Here is a 15,935-nt window from a genome sequence, read left to right as displayed (position 1 = left end):
ACTGGGTAATAGGAGAAGAGGGTTAGTGGACACTGTTGGGAAAAGCCTCTAATTTATACATGCCATCCTGACAAGTATACACCCAAAATTCAGCTCAGAAAAATACTGACCTCTACATTGGCAACAGTGCTAACATTATGAGAAGATAGAGAAAAGGACCATGAAAACAAAGCTTAAAGTTGGATATAGAGGTATTAAGGCCTGAGAACTATACATTCTGTGAGAGTTGAAGCAATGGACTAAAAAAGTTAGGACTTACAAGTAACTTTAGGATTCAGTTCCAATTTCACATCTACTGTAGATTTTAAAAATGAATAAATCTGTTTAGACATGTTTGAATTGTGTTATACTTATGAGAAATTAAACAGAAAAGCAAAAGTTATACACATATGAAACAAGACTTCTGGCAGACCCTTAGCCCCTTCTGGTTCTGGGCCCAAAACACTGAAAGCTACTAATCAAAGTTCAGTGATTTAGTGAAATATGTAAATACCAAGACTTTTAAGAATGGGAAAAAAATAACTATAGAGAAATTAAAGTTTGCATACTTAGGGTTAAAGAAACACTAGCATTCCACTAAATCCAATTGATGTTGAGTGTCAATTTTTTAAAAATGGGTGCATAGAGATATTTCAAAAACGTTTTGGTTTTCATTCCCTTCCTCTAACATAGACATTCCTCAGTAGCCAGCAGAGAGAGGGCAGATGCTACCTGAAGTGGAAGATGGAAGAGGAACTGATCAACTAAACAAGATGTGGAAGGGGAACTTCGTGCATTTCCAGAAGAAAAGGGGCACAGGAGACATAAGAAACAGATGCCAAGATGTCCATGAGCCAACTTCTCCACTGAGGATGAAGATCCTAGAGGCAGAAGACATGCTAGTTTAAGGGAACTGCCAAGAGAAGTGCTTCAGCATGCTAAGTGGGTTTCAGGGAAGGGACCCTTTGCAAGGGACCCCCACAAAGTTAGAGGTGTGGCAGAATGTGGTCAAGGGAAGAACTAAGTCCCCCTTGACTTTCAAATACTACAGAGGGTTTCAGATCCTTAGAGGGTTCTAGAAGGTTACCAAGAGCATCACTATACCACCTTGCATGGTGAAGGTATGGCAGCAGAAGCAAAGTAACTGATAATGGCTGCACAACACAGCAGCAGCCAGATCACATAAGTGGTGTAGCCAGACCTCGCAGGGAGAGGCAGCACCGGTGAGAGCCCAGGACAGATGCCCAGGAGCCTCAACTGAGCAAAGGGGGCCACAAGTTCTTAGGCCTAGAATTCAGATAGAGCAACTGAGGGATCATCACTCTACCTTCCTCCCAAACAATGACCTCAAGACAAATACCACGGCTTGCTGGGGATCAGTTTTCATCAGTAGCCAATGTATGCTTGAATCTAGCAATGTAAGGGACAATAAATATTAACAGGAGAAAAAGAGGAATCACATCCTCATTTCAATATATTCAGGAAAAGTAAGTACAATTATATGCATTTATAATTAAAAACAAACAGAGCAGGAAAAAAAAAAAACTAGGAAAAAAGAACTACTCTAAATTTTAAGTTTGGCTCTAACAGTCCTTCAGTAAACGTCAATCCTAATGTTAAATGGACTGGCAGAGGTCAAAGCTAGATCACGGTCACATACACAAAGTCAAACATTAGTCCCGAAGCAAGAAAGAGCAGGGCTAGAAGATTAGCAATAGTAACTTCACAGGCATTATATCAAAGTTGATCTACAAACAATCCAGCTGGTCCAGATTGTTGATACAACAATTTTATCCAAATCTAAAGACTAATCTGAGACTGAGAAGAATTGCATATAATGACAAATGGACTGCAGAACCTACCAGAGGTTCAGCTATTTGAGGACACCATTATTCTAAAGGAAGTTAATGATTGATTCAGTAGCTAGAAGATACACAGTTATAAACATATAGCTAATATCAGTTCTGGTGGAAATATCAAAAGTGAGAAAGTCAAAGAAACGTCACTAATCTCATTAGTAATTTAGACTGCTGGTTGGCCATGATCGCACTACTAAAAGATACTTAGATCTTGGTAATTGTTGTATTACTGGAAATTTTCTATCTCTACGATGATGGATGTCCTCAATGCAGCCTTACAAAGAAATTAAAACACATAGGTATAAAATAAATTTTCAAGATGTTCAGTCTGATAAGGGCAACAAATCTTTCAAAAGCAAAATACATACATGAGTCAGATTAATAATGCATACCTTAGACAATTATATCCAAATTGTCACAGTAACAGGTGAGGATAAACTCCAGTCAAGACCTAAAAACCATTTCCAACTGTTTCTTGATTTCAAAAAGGAGACACTGAATAATTTGACCTACACCAGCAGTATGCATCAACATGAGTAGAAATATCACTAATAATGCTTTCCATCTGGAGTGTTTTTCCATGCCATGAAATACTAAATCAAGAAAACATTAACCATGACAAATTGTGATAGTAAATCTAGATTTTTCCAGACGAGCTAACCATTCTGAAAGGTTCTAGAAAATAATATTTTTCTTTCCTTTGATATAAGTGACTGTGTAAATACTAGTGTTTCTGCCATTCTGGTGTTGCACACTTTCTACATATAACACAGCAGAGAGGAAGGAAATTGTTCAAGGCATTCCATGTAACTATAGCTCAAAGTAGCATGAAAAAAAAAAAAAAAAAAAAAGCAAGACCTTCCAAATGTATTTAGTAACGACCCAAAACTCACACCCAAGAAGACCTCCTACATCAGTTCCTACATCAGTTAACTTAGAGGAAGCATTTCATTTGAATGTTAGAACCCAGTAACCAAACTCCTAGTTGTTTCTTCTTGAACAGGTCCTTAATCAGGAGTTAACGAAGTATCTAATTTAACTATTAAAACTGCGGGTTTCATAATCTTGGATGGCAAAGTGTTAGACCTATTTTCACTAACTTCTGATACTTAAGATTTCCTTTAATCATTACTGTAGGTAAAAAACCACAGACATTGTGTAAGTAAGTAAGTAAGTAAGATACCTTTGTATCAGAGTTGACATAGCTATCTGGAGAGTTTATACTCATTATCACTACCACAGTAAATAGACTCCTCCCCAACAGATCACTTAGTGCATTAATGAAGTAATCAAACCTTAAGTTGTAGTATTTGTAACATTTTGATTACTGTTAGTCCTTAACAGGAAGCAAATTAACATTTTACACATTTAAAATATGTCTTAAGTGTCACCAGACTGAAGAAGTTTATGGTTAAGGAGGGGGAAAAAGATTAGAACCTCTGCCTTCAAGGGAGATGAACAAAACACAAAGAACCCACTATTTTATTTCATTTCCTCTCTCCACAGTAAGGTCCACCCCCACCCCTACACAAAATCTCCATTTTTTACTCCTGTCACTCCAATGAACATTTCTCACTTGCTGGCACCAGGTCCTCGCAGATACTGTCAGATATAGTGCCTTTTGAACAGGAGCCGATTCAGTCTCTGTGGCCATCCCCATACTATCAAGAAAGCCAGCTTTTTCCTTTTGAGATTTTCGTTTTACGTATATTCATTTACTCTAAATTCAAGGAACAGATTTAATTCAGGGGAGTCTGCTTAAGTGGTCAGGAGTTGGTGTGTCAGTGAAGTCAACTGACCTCCTGTTGAAAAAGGCACTTCACGTGTGGCACAGGCCCCATAGGACCACTCCCTGATTCACTCGCTCAAGATCTGACATTTTCAGGAGTCTCCCTGCCTTTGCACAGAGGGGTCAGTTTTGCAGCAGGTAGACTACGGATCCTCCAAACCCCTCTCGCCATTGCAAGAAAGAGTGGCCTCCAGCTTGGGTTGATGGAGGTATTAATCCCTCTGATAACCCCACCCCAGCCCCATCTCTGGGGTCACCAACCATCACCTTGGAAAAACCCAACTGGCCAACTCCGTTAACACAACCTGTAACTGGATCCCAGGAAAAATGCCGAGGGGCCCGAGGGCACTTACCAGTCCTCCACAAAGGCTGAAGACCGCTGTGTGATCCTCCCGAGCATTGACCTGGCCTCGGTAGAAGCAGTGACGGAGATCTGGAGGCACCACGCCGCGCTCCGCCCCGCGCGCCGGGGCTCCCAGGTGCACCTCGGTGTAGCCAGCCGCCAGGAAAGCCGCGTCCGCGCTCAGGTTCAGCTGGAAGAGCTGCCCGTAGGCGCTGATCCGGTAGTGGGTCCTGAAAGGCGCGGGCTCCAGAGCCTCCGAGCTGCGCTTCCTCCGGCTGAAGTGGTGGCTCTGAGGGAACACTTCGCCAAACTCGTTGACCCGCGCGGGGGTCACCACTTCGTAGGAGACCAGCGTCCTTACCAGGGCTTCTACAACCAGAGAAACATGGCCACTGAGCTCCCCCTACGCGTTTCCAACTCCACGACCCCCAACTTCAACCAAACGCCCCAGGTCCCAATATACCCGGAGGCGAGACGAATGCACACAAGCTGGCGAGAGCGCGCGCACACACATACACACACACGTGCTCGGCTTTCCCACATCCCGGACTTACTCCAACCTTCCCAAGCAAAGACCCTGACACGCACGGCCCAGAACAAGCCACCTCCTTCTCCCAAACCTCTTTGCTTCCCAGCCGCCAACCGGTGCGGTCCTGGCGCACGCGCCTCTCTGCCCCCACGCGCCCCCACCGCGTGGTCCGGGGAGCGAGACCCGACTCCGCGCGCGCGATTCCTCGAAACCCGGCGCGGCCGCAACCTCTCGGGGTGCATGGGGCTGGCTGAGCCCGGAGTCCCGCGAGCCCCTGCAGGACCAGGATCCTCACAACCGGGCTGAGTCACCCACCCCACTCCGCCCGCCTGTCCCACCCGGGCCCCTCGCCCCCACCTCGCTGCTGGAGGCGTCCCGCAGTGACCCTACCTTGCCTGGGGTGGAAGTGAATTTCCCAAGACCTGGTGATGAAGAGCGAGAGCTGGTAGAGCAGCCCCGTCAGCCACTTGGCCACCCGCATGGTTCCACCCGGGGGATCCCAACCGGGGAGGCCAACCCGAGCCGCCGGCCGCCCAGCCCGGCTTCCCCGCGCTCCGCAGCCTCTCCTCCCTCTCGCCCGCCGTGCTCTGCGCCGGCCGCCGCGGCGCCTCAGCAGCCTCCGGAGCAGCAGTCCCGGCCCCGGGCCGGACTCTCTCGCCACACCGCCAGCCTCCGCTCCCTGAGCCGCTGCTTCATCGCACTGCAGCCCCACAGCTCCCGGCTCGCTCTCGGCAGCCTCGCTCCGCTCCCTGCGCCCGCACTGTCCTCAGACGCCTTCTCCCCAAGTCCGGATCAACGCGAGGAAGCAACACAACCTAGCAGGAACGGTGCCAATATAGCCACCCCAGGCCGGGCGAACGCGGGGGAGAGCCCGCCTCTAGGGGCCGGACCCGGCCAATCAGCAGGAGGCGCGGCCCGGGCTCGCCCTCCCGCGTGCAGCCCGCCCCCAACTCCGAGGAGTGCGGTCCCCGCGGGCTCCAGCGCTGGCAGAGCCGCGTGCTGTGTCTAATCCGAGGGCCAGCGGGACATCATTCCGGGACCTGGAAAACCCGAGACTGCTACAAGCTGTGCGAGGTCGAGGTCCAGACAGGTGATAGGTGTGTGAGGTTGTTAGTTCTTACAATGAAATGAAAAGCATCAGCTAGAAAGTTTCTGTTATTTATATTTCACGGTAATTTTAGACTTCTCAATCAAGCAAGATAAAATAAGCTACAGCGGGAAGTTTCTGTAGGCAGGGGATGACTCCAATGAAGCTGAATGACCAGGTCTCATTGGCGAGGGTCCCTGAGCGTTCTAGGAGTTGCTGGGAGTTTAGGAGCATTGTAGGTGCGGAAGGGAATGTGAGGTTGTAGTCAAGCAAGCACTTCTAGGGCTGAATTTCTGGCAGTTGTCTAAGGAAATTCGAGGTGAAAAGGATCTCAGTCTCCACGGTTCCCGTACTTGTGATTTTTTTCCCTTCCAATATTCATCTTTGTACTTATTTTCATATAAAGGGACCCCCAAATTATAGAAACGTCAAGCACCACAAAACTTGTATCTGCATGTCATTTTATGAGACTTTCTGCTGCAGTTTTGCAGTATCAATTGTCTCTTTATGATATCCAAATGACTCCATGTATCCACAATTCTCTACGTCATCCTCAACAATGATTGTAGCGCTGGGTCCCATTATGTCACCTGGTGTCTGTTAAATTCTATAAACCTCATTAGCAGCAGAAAGCAGTTGTCATTCCAGAACTACTTTCTCATTTCTCAAATTCACCTGTTTGACTTGCAGGTTCCATATTGTATGAAAACAAAGGACGAGGAAGAAATCAGATTGTCTTGAAATCCAACCAAGGGGGAGAAAAACTGTGAAAGAAAAAGTAAAGGAATATACAGGTAAATCATCATAAGCACAAAGGAATAGACTCTCAATTTAGTTCCTGACTGCCCTTCCTCCTCTGAATTCTAAACAATAAAAATTCTGTTCGCTTTGAACTGACCTCTCAAGGCATGCCTCCTTACTTTTGTATCGTGCATTTCGTTCAATTGTTGTTCACCATGGATGTGAACAAATCTTGTTCGAGGAAGGAGAGTTTAATTTTACTTTTAGAAATTACCCAGCTCAGTGATGGTAATTCTTCCCCAATCACTCCTCTTTCTTTGTACCCCTTCCTCACAAGTGTCCTTTCTCCCATCACAGAATCATAGGTATCTAATTTCCCCCCTTAGTTAACCATACTGTTCCTCTAAACAAAATGAAAACAGACTTTACCCACACCTGTCTATTTAGTGGTTAACTTGAGTACATTGTAATTTAGAGTCATTTTAATTACATTGCAGCTCTAAGTTACACCAGGAGCCATGCTTTCCTTCATAAAAATAACAGAAAATAGAACTGCACCTGTGTAACTGGCTATCTACACAAGGAAGGCAAAATAAATACTTCATTTCCATTACTATTTGTCACTCAAAGTAGTTTTTGCAGTGGAATATTTGATTTTCAGCTTGTTCTAGTTTTTTGGAAATTCTGTTTTAAAAATAGGACTGTTTCACCTTTTATTAAAGAAATGGGGGCGCCTGGGTGGCTCAGTGGGTTAAGCCGCTGCCTTCGGCTCGGGTCATGATCTCAGGGTCCTGGGATTGAGTCCCGCGTCGGGCTCTCTGCTCAGCAGGGAGTCCGCTTCCCTCTCTCTCTCTGCCTGCCTCTCTGTCTACTTGTGATTTCTCTCTGTCAAATAAATAAATAAAATCTTAAAAAAAAAAAAAGAAAGAAAGAAATGGGAAGCTGTATGAGGTGCATATTCTATGGTATTATAATCTTTTTTTAAAATTTCATTTATTTATTTGACACAGAGAGAGAGAGAGAGAGAGCACAAGTAGGCAGAGAGAGGGCGGGGAGCAGGCTCCCTGTTGAGCAGAGAGCCCGATATGGGGCTCAATCCCAGGACCCTGGGATCATGACCTAAGCTGAAGGTAGAGGCTTTAACCCACTGAGCCACCCAGGTGCCCTGGTATTATAATCTTTACTATGCCCAGTCTAGAGTATTATTTCTCTCATTTTGTGTAAGATAAATGTTACATTTTCATATAGTATCTAAGTATTTGAGCTGGGTTTCCACAAATCCTTTCTGGTTTCAATGCCTTTTCAGTATATTAGGCTTAACTGTTATGATATTCATATTGTCTCTCTTCCTTCCCCCTTCTCTGCCAATGAAAATGCCATGAGTCAACTAATCTATGTCTTTTCAATCACACAATTTCCTCACATTGATAATTATAGCTACCACTTACGGAATTTCTTTGACATGTAGGTACTATACAAAGGACTTTAGAAATATTGCCTTGTTTAATTTACACATTCCCTCCACAGAACTCAGAAATTAAGTAATTTACCCAGGTCACATATCAGGTTAGACTCAAATCCCCGTAGTTTCAGATTCCATAGTTTTTATAAGAAAATTATACTTTTCATACCAGCTCAATTCTGATGTATTGCAATTGTAACCAGCAACTCAGAAAATGAAAGCCATAGTTACATTAAATGTAATTTTGTTTGATTTGTAATTGTGACAATCATCATTATGAATATAAGCTATGCTGTGAGGTTGGCACAGTGTAGAGAAAATATTTTCAATCTTGCAAAGCAGAAAAATTCTTACTATAAGCAAGATAGATCTTGTTTTTATAACTAATTCTACCACAACCATCTGTGTAAAGTTCAACAATTTACCTAAACTCTATAAACCAATTGTAAAATAGACGTAAAAATAGTAATCTCATGCAACTGTTATGGTGATTAAAAGAGATAATACAGGTTACACACTTGGCATGTTCATGCTGATTATGATTTTTATTACATTATAATATGGAACTGATGTTCATACCAAAAGGAACAGCTAATTGAATAGAAAGTGCTTTTCTAATACTGGTAGGTTGGAAGTAGGTAATCAGTCTTCACTGTGTACCTGAGACTGGGAGTTTCCTGAGAAGCAAGACTTTCTGTGCTAAAACTTGGGAAGTCCTGGGCAAACTGGGATGAACTGGTCGTACAAGTTTAGGTTTTTTTCAACAGAAGCAGTTTTGGAGCTAGGTGGGTCTTTGTTTTAGGGGGAGGGGAGTTGCCCTATTCAATATAGAATATTTAGCAGCATCCCTGGTGTCTACTCACTGAGTGCCAATAGTCCCCCACCTCTGTTGTGACAACCCCAAACATTTCCATACATTGTCAAATGTCCCCTGGGAGCAAAATTGACCTCACTTGAGAGCCACTGACCTAATAGGGGGATAGAATTGGAAAATGATAAATGCACAGTAGTGGGTTTAGCAGGAAATCCCACAGATGCTGCTCCATTCTTAATTACAAATGGCCAGTTGCTAAGTAGAAATGCTATGTATTGTAGCAGGTATGGGAAGTTATCCATCATTATAATTAAAACAGTACAAGCTATGGTCATTATGTCAATTTTTTAAAAGATTTTATTTATTTGACAGAGAGAGAGATCACAAGTAGGAAGAGAGGCAGGCGGGGCGGGTGGAGAGGGGGGTGGTAAGCAGGCTCCCTGTTGAGCAGAGAGCCCGAATCCAGGCTCGATCCCAGGCCTCTGAGACCACAACCCGAGTCAAAGGCAGAGGCTTAACCCACTGAGCGATCCAGGGGCCCTCGTTATGTCAATTTTTAAAGCATTGTTATTTCCAGGTATGCAGAGAAGAATCAAGCTCCTCTGCCCAAGCAATTATTATACTCTGTTCTAATTTTTTATGTAGCCTGCGTTCAGCACCAGATTGTAAAAGTCATGTGAGGAGAGACCACAAACAAGCTGTTTGAAGCAGTATCCCCAGCACTAAATTTGTCCTCTTAGAATAGAAAAAAAGTTATTATTCATTATATAAATAAGTACTAATACTAAAATGTATATAACCTAAAAGAATAGGCAAAGTACCAGACAATCTTACCATTTGCTTTTAATTAGGATATTTATACCATTAAATTTAATATTATAATTAACATATTTATATTTAAGTCTGTCATCCTGCTATTTATTTTCTAATTGTTCTATTCTTTTATCTGCCTTCTTTTGGTTTAACTAAATGTGTTCTATCATCTCACTTAATCTGTGTTAGCTATAACTCTTTCCTTATTTGGTGGTTAATCTAGGATTTATAACATACATCTTTAACTCATCTCTGACTACCTTCTAGTATGCAAATTCAATTCCATCCCTCCCAACTTTGGTGCTGCTGTTGTCATCATACATTCAACTTCCACATATATTACAAATCCTACTTTGCATTGATGTTATTTTTGTTTAAACAGCTATTTCCATCTGGTATCATTTTTGTTCTGCCTGAAATGCTTTCTTTAACACTTCTTGTAGTGCAGGTTCTACTGGAGATGAGTTTTTTCTGTCTGTCTGTCTGCCTTTCTTTCTTTCTTTCTTAACCATGCTTCTTTTCTTTTTAATTTTTTTGTATTTTTCTAATTTAAATTCAATTAATTAGCATAGTATGTTATTAGTTTCAGAGGTAGAGTTTAGTGATTCATCAGTTTTACATAATACCAAGTGCTCATTATATCACATGCCCTCCTTAATGTCCATTACTCAGTTACTCATCCCCCCCACCTCCCTGTTTTAAGTTTATTTTTGAACTATTTTTTCTGGGTATAGAATTCTAGGTTGAAAGGGTTATTTTCCTTTTACATTTTGAAAGCTGTTGATCTACTATCTTTTGCATTTTTATAACAAGAAATCAGTCTTCATCTTCTGTATATAAGATATCTTTTGTCATAACTGCTTTTAAGATTTTCTACACTAGTTTCATTTAATTTATTTATGGTATATCTTAATGTGTGTTTTTTTAAAATATTTCTTATGCTTGGAGTCCATGGAGTTTTGGGAGACTATGAGTTTATTATTCTCATCAAATTTGAAAATTTGGGGTCATTATTTTTTCTTTTTTTCAGATTTTATTTAAATATGCTAGTGAATATATAATACATTATTTTTTATAAAAATTATGTATTTTTTTATTTTTCAAATGTAAGATTTTGTTCCCTCTCTTCTTCAAGGCTCCAGTTATGCATACATGAGACAGCACACAGTTGTCCCATAACTCTCTGAAGCTCTGTTATTGCTTTAAATTCTCTTCTTCCTTTCTGTGTCTCAAATGGATAATTTTTACTGACATCGTCAAATTCACTATTCTTTTCTACTGCAATATATAATTTGTAATTAATTGTATTCGCATTATCTTTCATGTCACACACTGTCATTTTTATCTCTAAAACTTTAGTTTGGGAATTTTTTTATCTTACATGCTTCTAATTAATTTTTGAACATATGGAATGTAGTTATAATCATTCTTTTGATGTCTATTTTAAATATAGGTCAGAGGCACATGGGTGGTTCAGTGGGTTAAAGCTGCTACCTTCAGTTCAGGTCATGATCCCAGGGTCCTGCCCACATCAGGCTCTGCTCTGCAGGGAGCCTGCTTCCTCTTCCTCTCTCTCTCTCTATCTCTCTCTCTTTGCCTGTCTCTCTGCCTACTTGTGATCTCTGTGAAATAAATAAATAAAACCTTTAAAAAAATAAAATAAAATAAAATATAGTTCAGTTCTCGGTCAGTTTTGATTAACTGATTTTTTTCCCCCTCAGTATTGGTCATACTTTACTGCTTTAAAGCCTAATAATTTTAGATTGGATGAATTTTACCTTTGTGGATGCTGGATAGATTTGTGTTCCTACAAATCCTCTTGAGTTTTGGGCTGAGATGCAGTTAGATTTCTTAGAAATAGATCTTTCCTGTTCTTTCTTTTAAAATTTATTAAGCAAGGGGCACCTGGGTGGCTCATTGGGTTAAGCCACTGCCTTCGGCTCAGGTCATGATCCCAGAGTCCTGGGATCGAGTCCCACATCGGGCTGTCTGCTCAGCAGTGAGCCTGCTTCCTCCTCTCTCTCTCTCTGCCTGCCTCTCTGCCTACTTGTGATCTCTCTCTGTCAAATAAATAAATAAATTCTTTTTAAAAAATTTATTAAGCAAGAATGAAGCAATGTCAGTCTAAGCATAATTATTCCCCACTACCAAAGCAAGGCTGCTCTATGTACCTTACCCAATGCTCATTATTAGAGAGCTTTTCCAGTCTGGTTAGTGGAAATGGGCATGAATCCCATCCCTGTAAGAGCCAGAGGCAGAGTTACTTCTAACTCCATTGGGTTATTCTTTCCCTATTCTTGTGGAATTTTTTTCACATGTATGTGCACTAATTTTAAGGCTGAACTATTTCATATTATTTGAGTATAGTGAGAAAATCAACTTAAAAGGTGAATATTGCTGCACACATCAAGATGGTTTACCACTTCCTCCTGGAAATTTCTTTTAAGAAAAGAGAATTCCCAGATCATATACTGATCATGATAATCAAGGAAGGTAGAAGCCACATAAAGGAAGTAAAGAAAATATTCAGAAAGGAGCAAGAGAGCTCAGCAGGGACACATGTCAAGTAACACAGGAAAAGAAAAAAACCAACTTTTTGAAGGTGAGTGGTTTCCCTGTTTTGTAAAAACTGTAGTCCTTGTGTGGAACATCAAAGGTTGTGTACATGAGCAGGTCCATTAGCAGAAGTCCTCCTGGGCCATGTTTGGTCCAGAGAAGCAGAGGAAGAAGGCTACGCAAATAATAGCAAAGAGGAGCCAGAGCTATAGGAAGCATCCTGTCTCTGTGACAGCAGAGAAAGAGAGTAGCTAGAAGGCTACTCTGTACATCTCAGACCAACAAATAGCAGGTCCAGGAAAATAAAGTGAATTCAAGGATGAGGTGGGTTGTTGTTTTTTTCTGTAAAGGATTATACACAATAAATGCAGTATATTATAAGAAAGAAATTGGGAAAGAGCATCAAACTTATCTACAGGTGAAGAAAACACACCAGAAAAATCTTGCAATGGAGCATATAAGAAGTGTGACCATTTTGTTATAAATTATTTTAAAAAAGTGAAAAGATTACTTCTGAAGTCAGACCTAAATCAGAAGTATAGGAACCCAGGGAAGATACAGGAAGACAAATGAAGAAATGAAGTATGATTAGCAGAATCCGAAAAAGAAATAGAGGAGGAAAAGCATCTTAACCAAATTGAAAACAGCATTAGAGAGAATGGACAGTGCGTGTGTAGGGGTAGGGAATATGGAAAAAATGGGAAAAGTGACCACATTGAAATGGAAATAAAGAGAGGAAAGAGGGAAGGAAGGAAGGAAGGAAGGAAGGGAGGGAGGAAAGAACGTTTGGTGGATTGGGGAGAAAAAGAAGTAGAAACAATATGCATGACAGAGCCACATACACATATTTGGAATAGCCTGTGAAGAAAAAAGAATCAAACAAATAAACAGAACATGTTTTAAAGTCATAATTCAAGAGTGACTTTGTTGAAATTAAAGACTCAAATCTGTGTATTATAAAGACACAATGAGTACAAGGAATTGACTGAGAATGGTGAACATCAAGACATTTCCTAGTAAAGCTATTGTGCTTTAAAATGAAGCTTTTGTTTCCACTTTTTTCCCAGTGAAGCAAAATACATGTTATTTATCGGCATAAAATAAGTAGGTTATATTTACATTTCTCCACTGCAACACTTTACATCAAATGATAAAGAAAGGAAATTCTTGATAGGTATAGTCAAAGAAAGAAAATTTGAGACAAGGAGTGTATCCAGCCAAGCTGTCCTTTAAGTACATATTATAAACAAACTGTTTTAAATACGCAAGAACTCAAAGAATATTTTTCTGGTAACCAAAATGCAGCCAGCCAAAGAATGGGTGAATTATGGCAAAATAATGGAAAATGAGCTTTGAAGACTTTTAACTTAGAACTAAGACTGATATAAATGTTGAATAACAGAATGGAATGCAAATATTTAGAGTAAAATGAAAAAGAAAAAGAAATAAATGGCAGTTATAAATATATAACTATATATCACAGCAAGTGCCTCATGTAGCACAAACTGAGTATTCTAAGAAGACAGGAAAGAACAGTTCAGTAGTAAGAGTTGTTTTTTTTTTTAATTTTTTATTTTTTATAAACATGTATTTTTATCCCCAGGGGTACAGGTCTGTGAATCAGCACTCACCAAAGCACATACCCTCCCCAATGTCCATAACCCCACCCCCCCTTCTCCTAACCCCCCTCCCCCCAGCAACCCTCAGTTTCTTTTGTGAGATTAAGAGTCACTTATGTTTTGTCTCCCTCCCAATTGCATCTTGTTTCATTGATTCTTCTCCTACCCACTTAAGCACCCATGTTGCATCACCACTTCCTCAGATCAGGGAGATCATATGATAATTGTCTTTCTCTGCTTGACTTATTTCGCTAAGCATGATATGCTCTAGTTCCATCCATGTTGTCGCAAATGGCAAGATTTCATTTCTTTTGATGGCTGCATAGTATTCCATTGTGTATATATACCACTTCTTCTTTAATAGTAAGAGTTTTTAATTCACATCTATCAGTTCACAACAGAGTAAAAGGGCAAGAATGTAAGTGAGAAAACAGAAGACCTATATAATTTAACTAATAAAATAGTTCTGTCTTGAAAATATACCTTTTGTATAAATGTGTAACATTCATAAATTCCAAAAAATAAAAGTAGTCAGACAACATTCTCTGATCACAGTTTAATAAAACTAAAAAATAAAAAAAGCAGAAAAATCAAAGTTTGTTATAGAGAAAGTTTTAAAAGTCTTGGGTCAAGTAGAAAAGTGGAAACATGTTGAAGAATTGGTTTAGAAAGTCAGCAATACTAAAAAGCTATATATCTGAACGTATGGGATAGAGATAGAAATTTTAGATCACTTTTTAAAAGGAATGAAAAATTAATTCAGCAAATAATTCAAATATTGGTAAAAGATAGTGGAATAAAGGAATTAATGAAGATACTAACAGAAATGAAAGAATTAGAAAACAACCTATAGGCCTTAAAATTACACTAAAGATAATATGTTTAACTTATCTTGATGGGAAAATTTGTCACAGGAGGAGGAAGATTCAAAGTCCATTTGAGAAGTGAATCTGTAATATGTGAAACTGAAAACAAAAAAAGATATTCACATTATCCTAAGGACAAACTTTTGTGATTTGTTTTGTTTTTCGTCATGGGTGGTGAGAGTAAATTTACAATGAAAAGAACTAGACATCTTATTTTCAGTTTATATAGCTGAAAGGAATACAAACATGAAAGGAATATATAGCTGAAAGTAAGTTTTATGATAGTACCAAAAAGTAATGAAATTAATAAATAATAACAAAAGCTGTGTGTGAAACGATGCATCACAGTAACAGTGATGGCATCCTTGGATAGTAGATCACAGCTAATGTCTGTTCTCCATGTTTCTCTACAATGAGCACATATGCCATAAGTAAGAATAATTAAAATGTGATTTCCTACCTTACAACATACCTAAAAATCAGTTCTAGATGGATTGAAAATCAAAATGTAAAAGATAAAGTAATTGTGTTTTTAAAGAAAACAGGATAACATATCTATGGCCTTGGAGTAGGCAAAACTTTCTTTAGAAGAATATAAGTCAACCAAAAATGATAAACTGGATTGTAGTAAGATTAGGAAATTCTGTTCATCAAAAGACATTATTATTATTATTATTTGTTATTTATTAGAAGAATAAAAAATGTGGAAGAAATTATTTGCAGGGTTTCAGAGGGGAAGGGGTTGGGAGATGGGGTCACTGGGTGATGGGTATTAAGGAGGGCACATGTGATGATGAGCACTGGGTGCTAGACGCAACTAATGAATCACTGAACACTACATCAGCAACTAGTGATGTACTATATGGTGGCTAACTGAACATAATTTTTAAAAATTTTAAATAAAAACAAGAAAAAATTATTTGGAAGTCATACATATATATCAAAGGATTAGTTTCTAAATAAGAATCATCTTGGAAAAATGAACTATTGGGATTTTATCAAGATCAAAAGCTTTTGCACAGCAAAGGAAACAGTTAACAAATCAAAAGACAACTGACAGACTGGGAGAAGATATTTGCAAACGACATATCAGATAAAGGACTAGTGTCCAGAATCTATAAAGAACTTAGCAAACTCAACATCCAAAGAACAAATAATCCAATCAAGAAATGGGCAGAGGACATGAACAGACATTTCTGCAAAGAAGACATCCAGATGGCCAACAGACACATGAAAAAGTGCTCCATATCACTCGGCATCAGGGAAATACAAATCAAAACCACAATGAGATATCACCTCACACCAGTCAGAATGGCTAAAATCAACAAGTCAGGAAATGACAGATGCTGGCGAGGATGCGGAGAAAGGGGAACCCTCCTACACTGTTGGTGGGAATGCAAGCTGGTGCAGCCACTCTGGAAAACAGCATGGAGGTTCCTCAAAATGTTGAAAATAGAACTGCCCTATGACCCAGCAAT

General features: G+C 39.9%; 1 protein-coding gene across 1 annotated transcript in view; it reads right to left on the bottom strand.

Moving 5' to 3' along the window:
• LOC309858017 (A disintegrin and metalloproteinase with thrombospondin motifs 20-like) overlaps positions 1–5,313 on the bottom strand; it is a gene marked incomplete at its 3' end in the record, with an annotated part of 73,877 nt that extends 68,564 nt beyond the window's left edge. The window contains exons 1-2 of the mRNA XM_082750695.1: positions 4,890–5,313; positions 3,981–4,339 (exon numbers count right to left, since the gene is read on the bottom strand). Coding sequence (XP_082606821.1) covers positions 3,981–4,339; positions 4,890–4,980 — 450 coding nt within the window. The remainder of the gene's footprint in view (positions 1–3,980; positions 4,340–4,889) is intronic.
• Positions 5,314–15,935: the final 10,622 nt, after the last annotated feature.

The sequence above is a fragment of the Mustela nivalis genome (assembly GCF_964662115.1).
Source record: "Mustela nivalis genome assembly, contig: HAP1_SCAFFOLD_1736, whole genome shotgun sequence".
In the NCBI taxonomy this organism is placed as follows: domain Eukaryota; kingdom Metazoa; phylum Chordata; class Mammalia; order Carnivora; family Mustelidae; genus Mustela; species Mustela nivalis.
The sequence above is the reverse complement of the archived record's forward strand: the minus strand, read 5'-3'. Positions and strand labels throughout refer to the sequence as shown.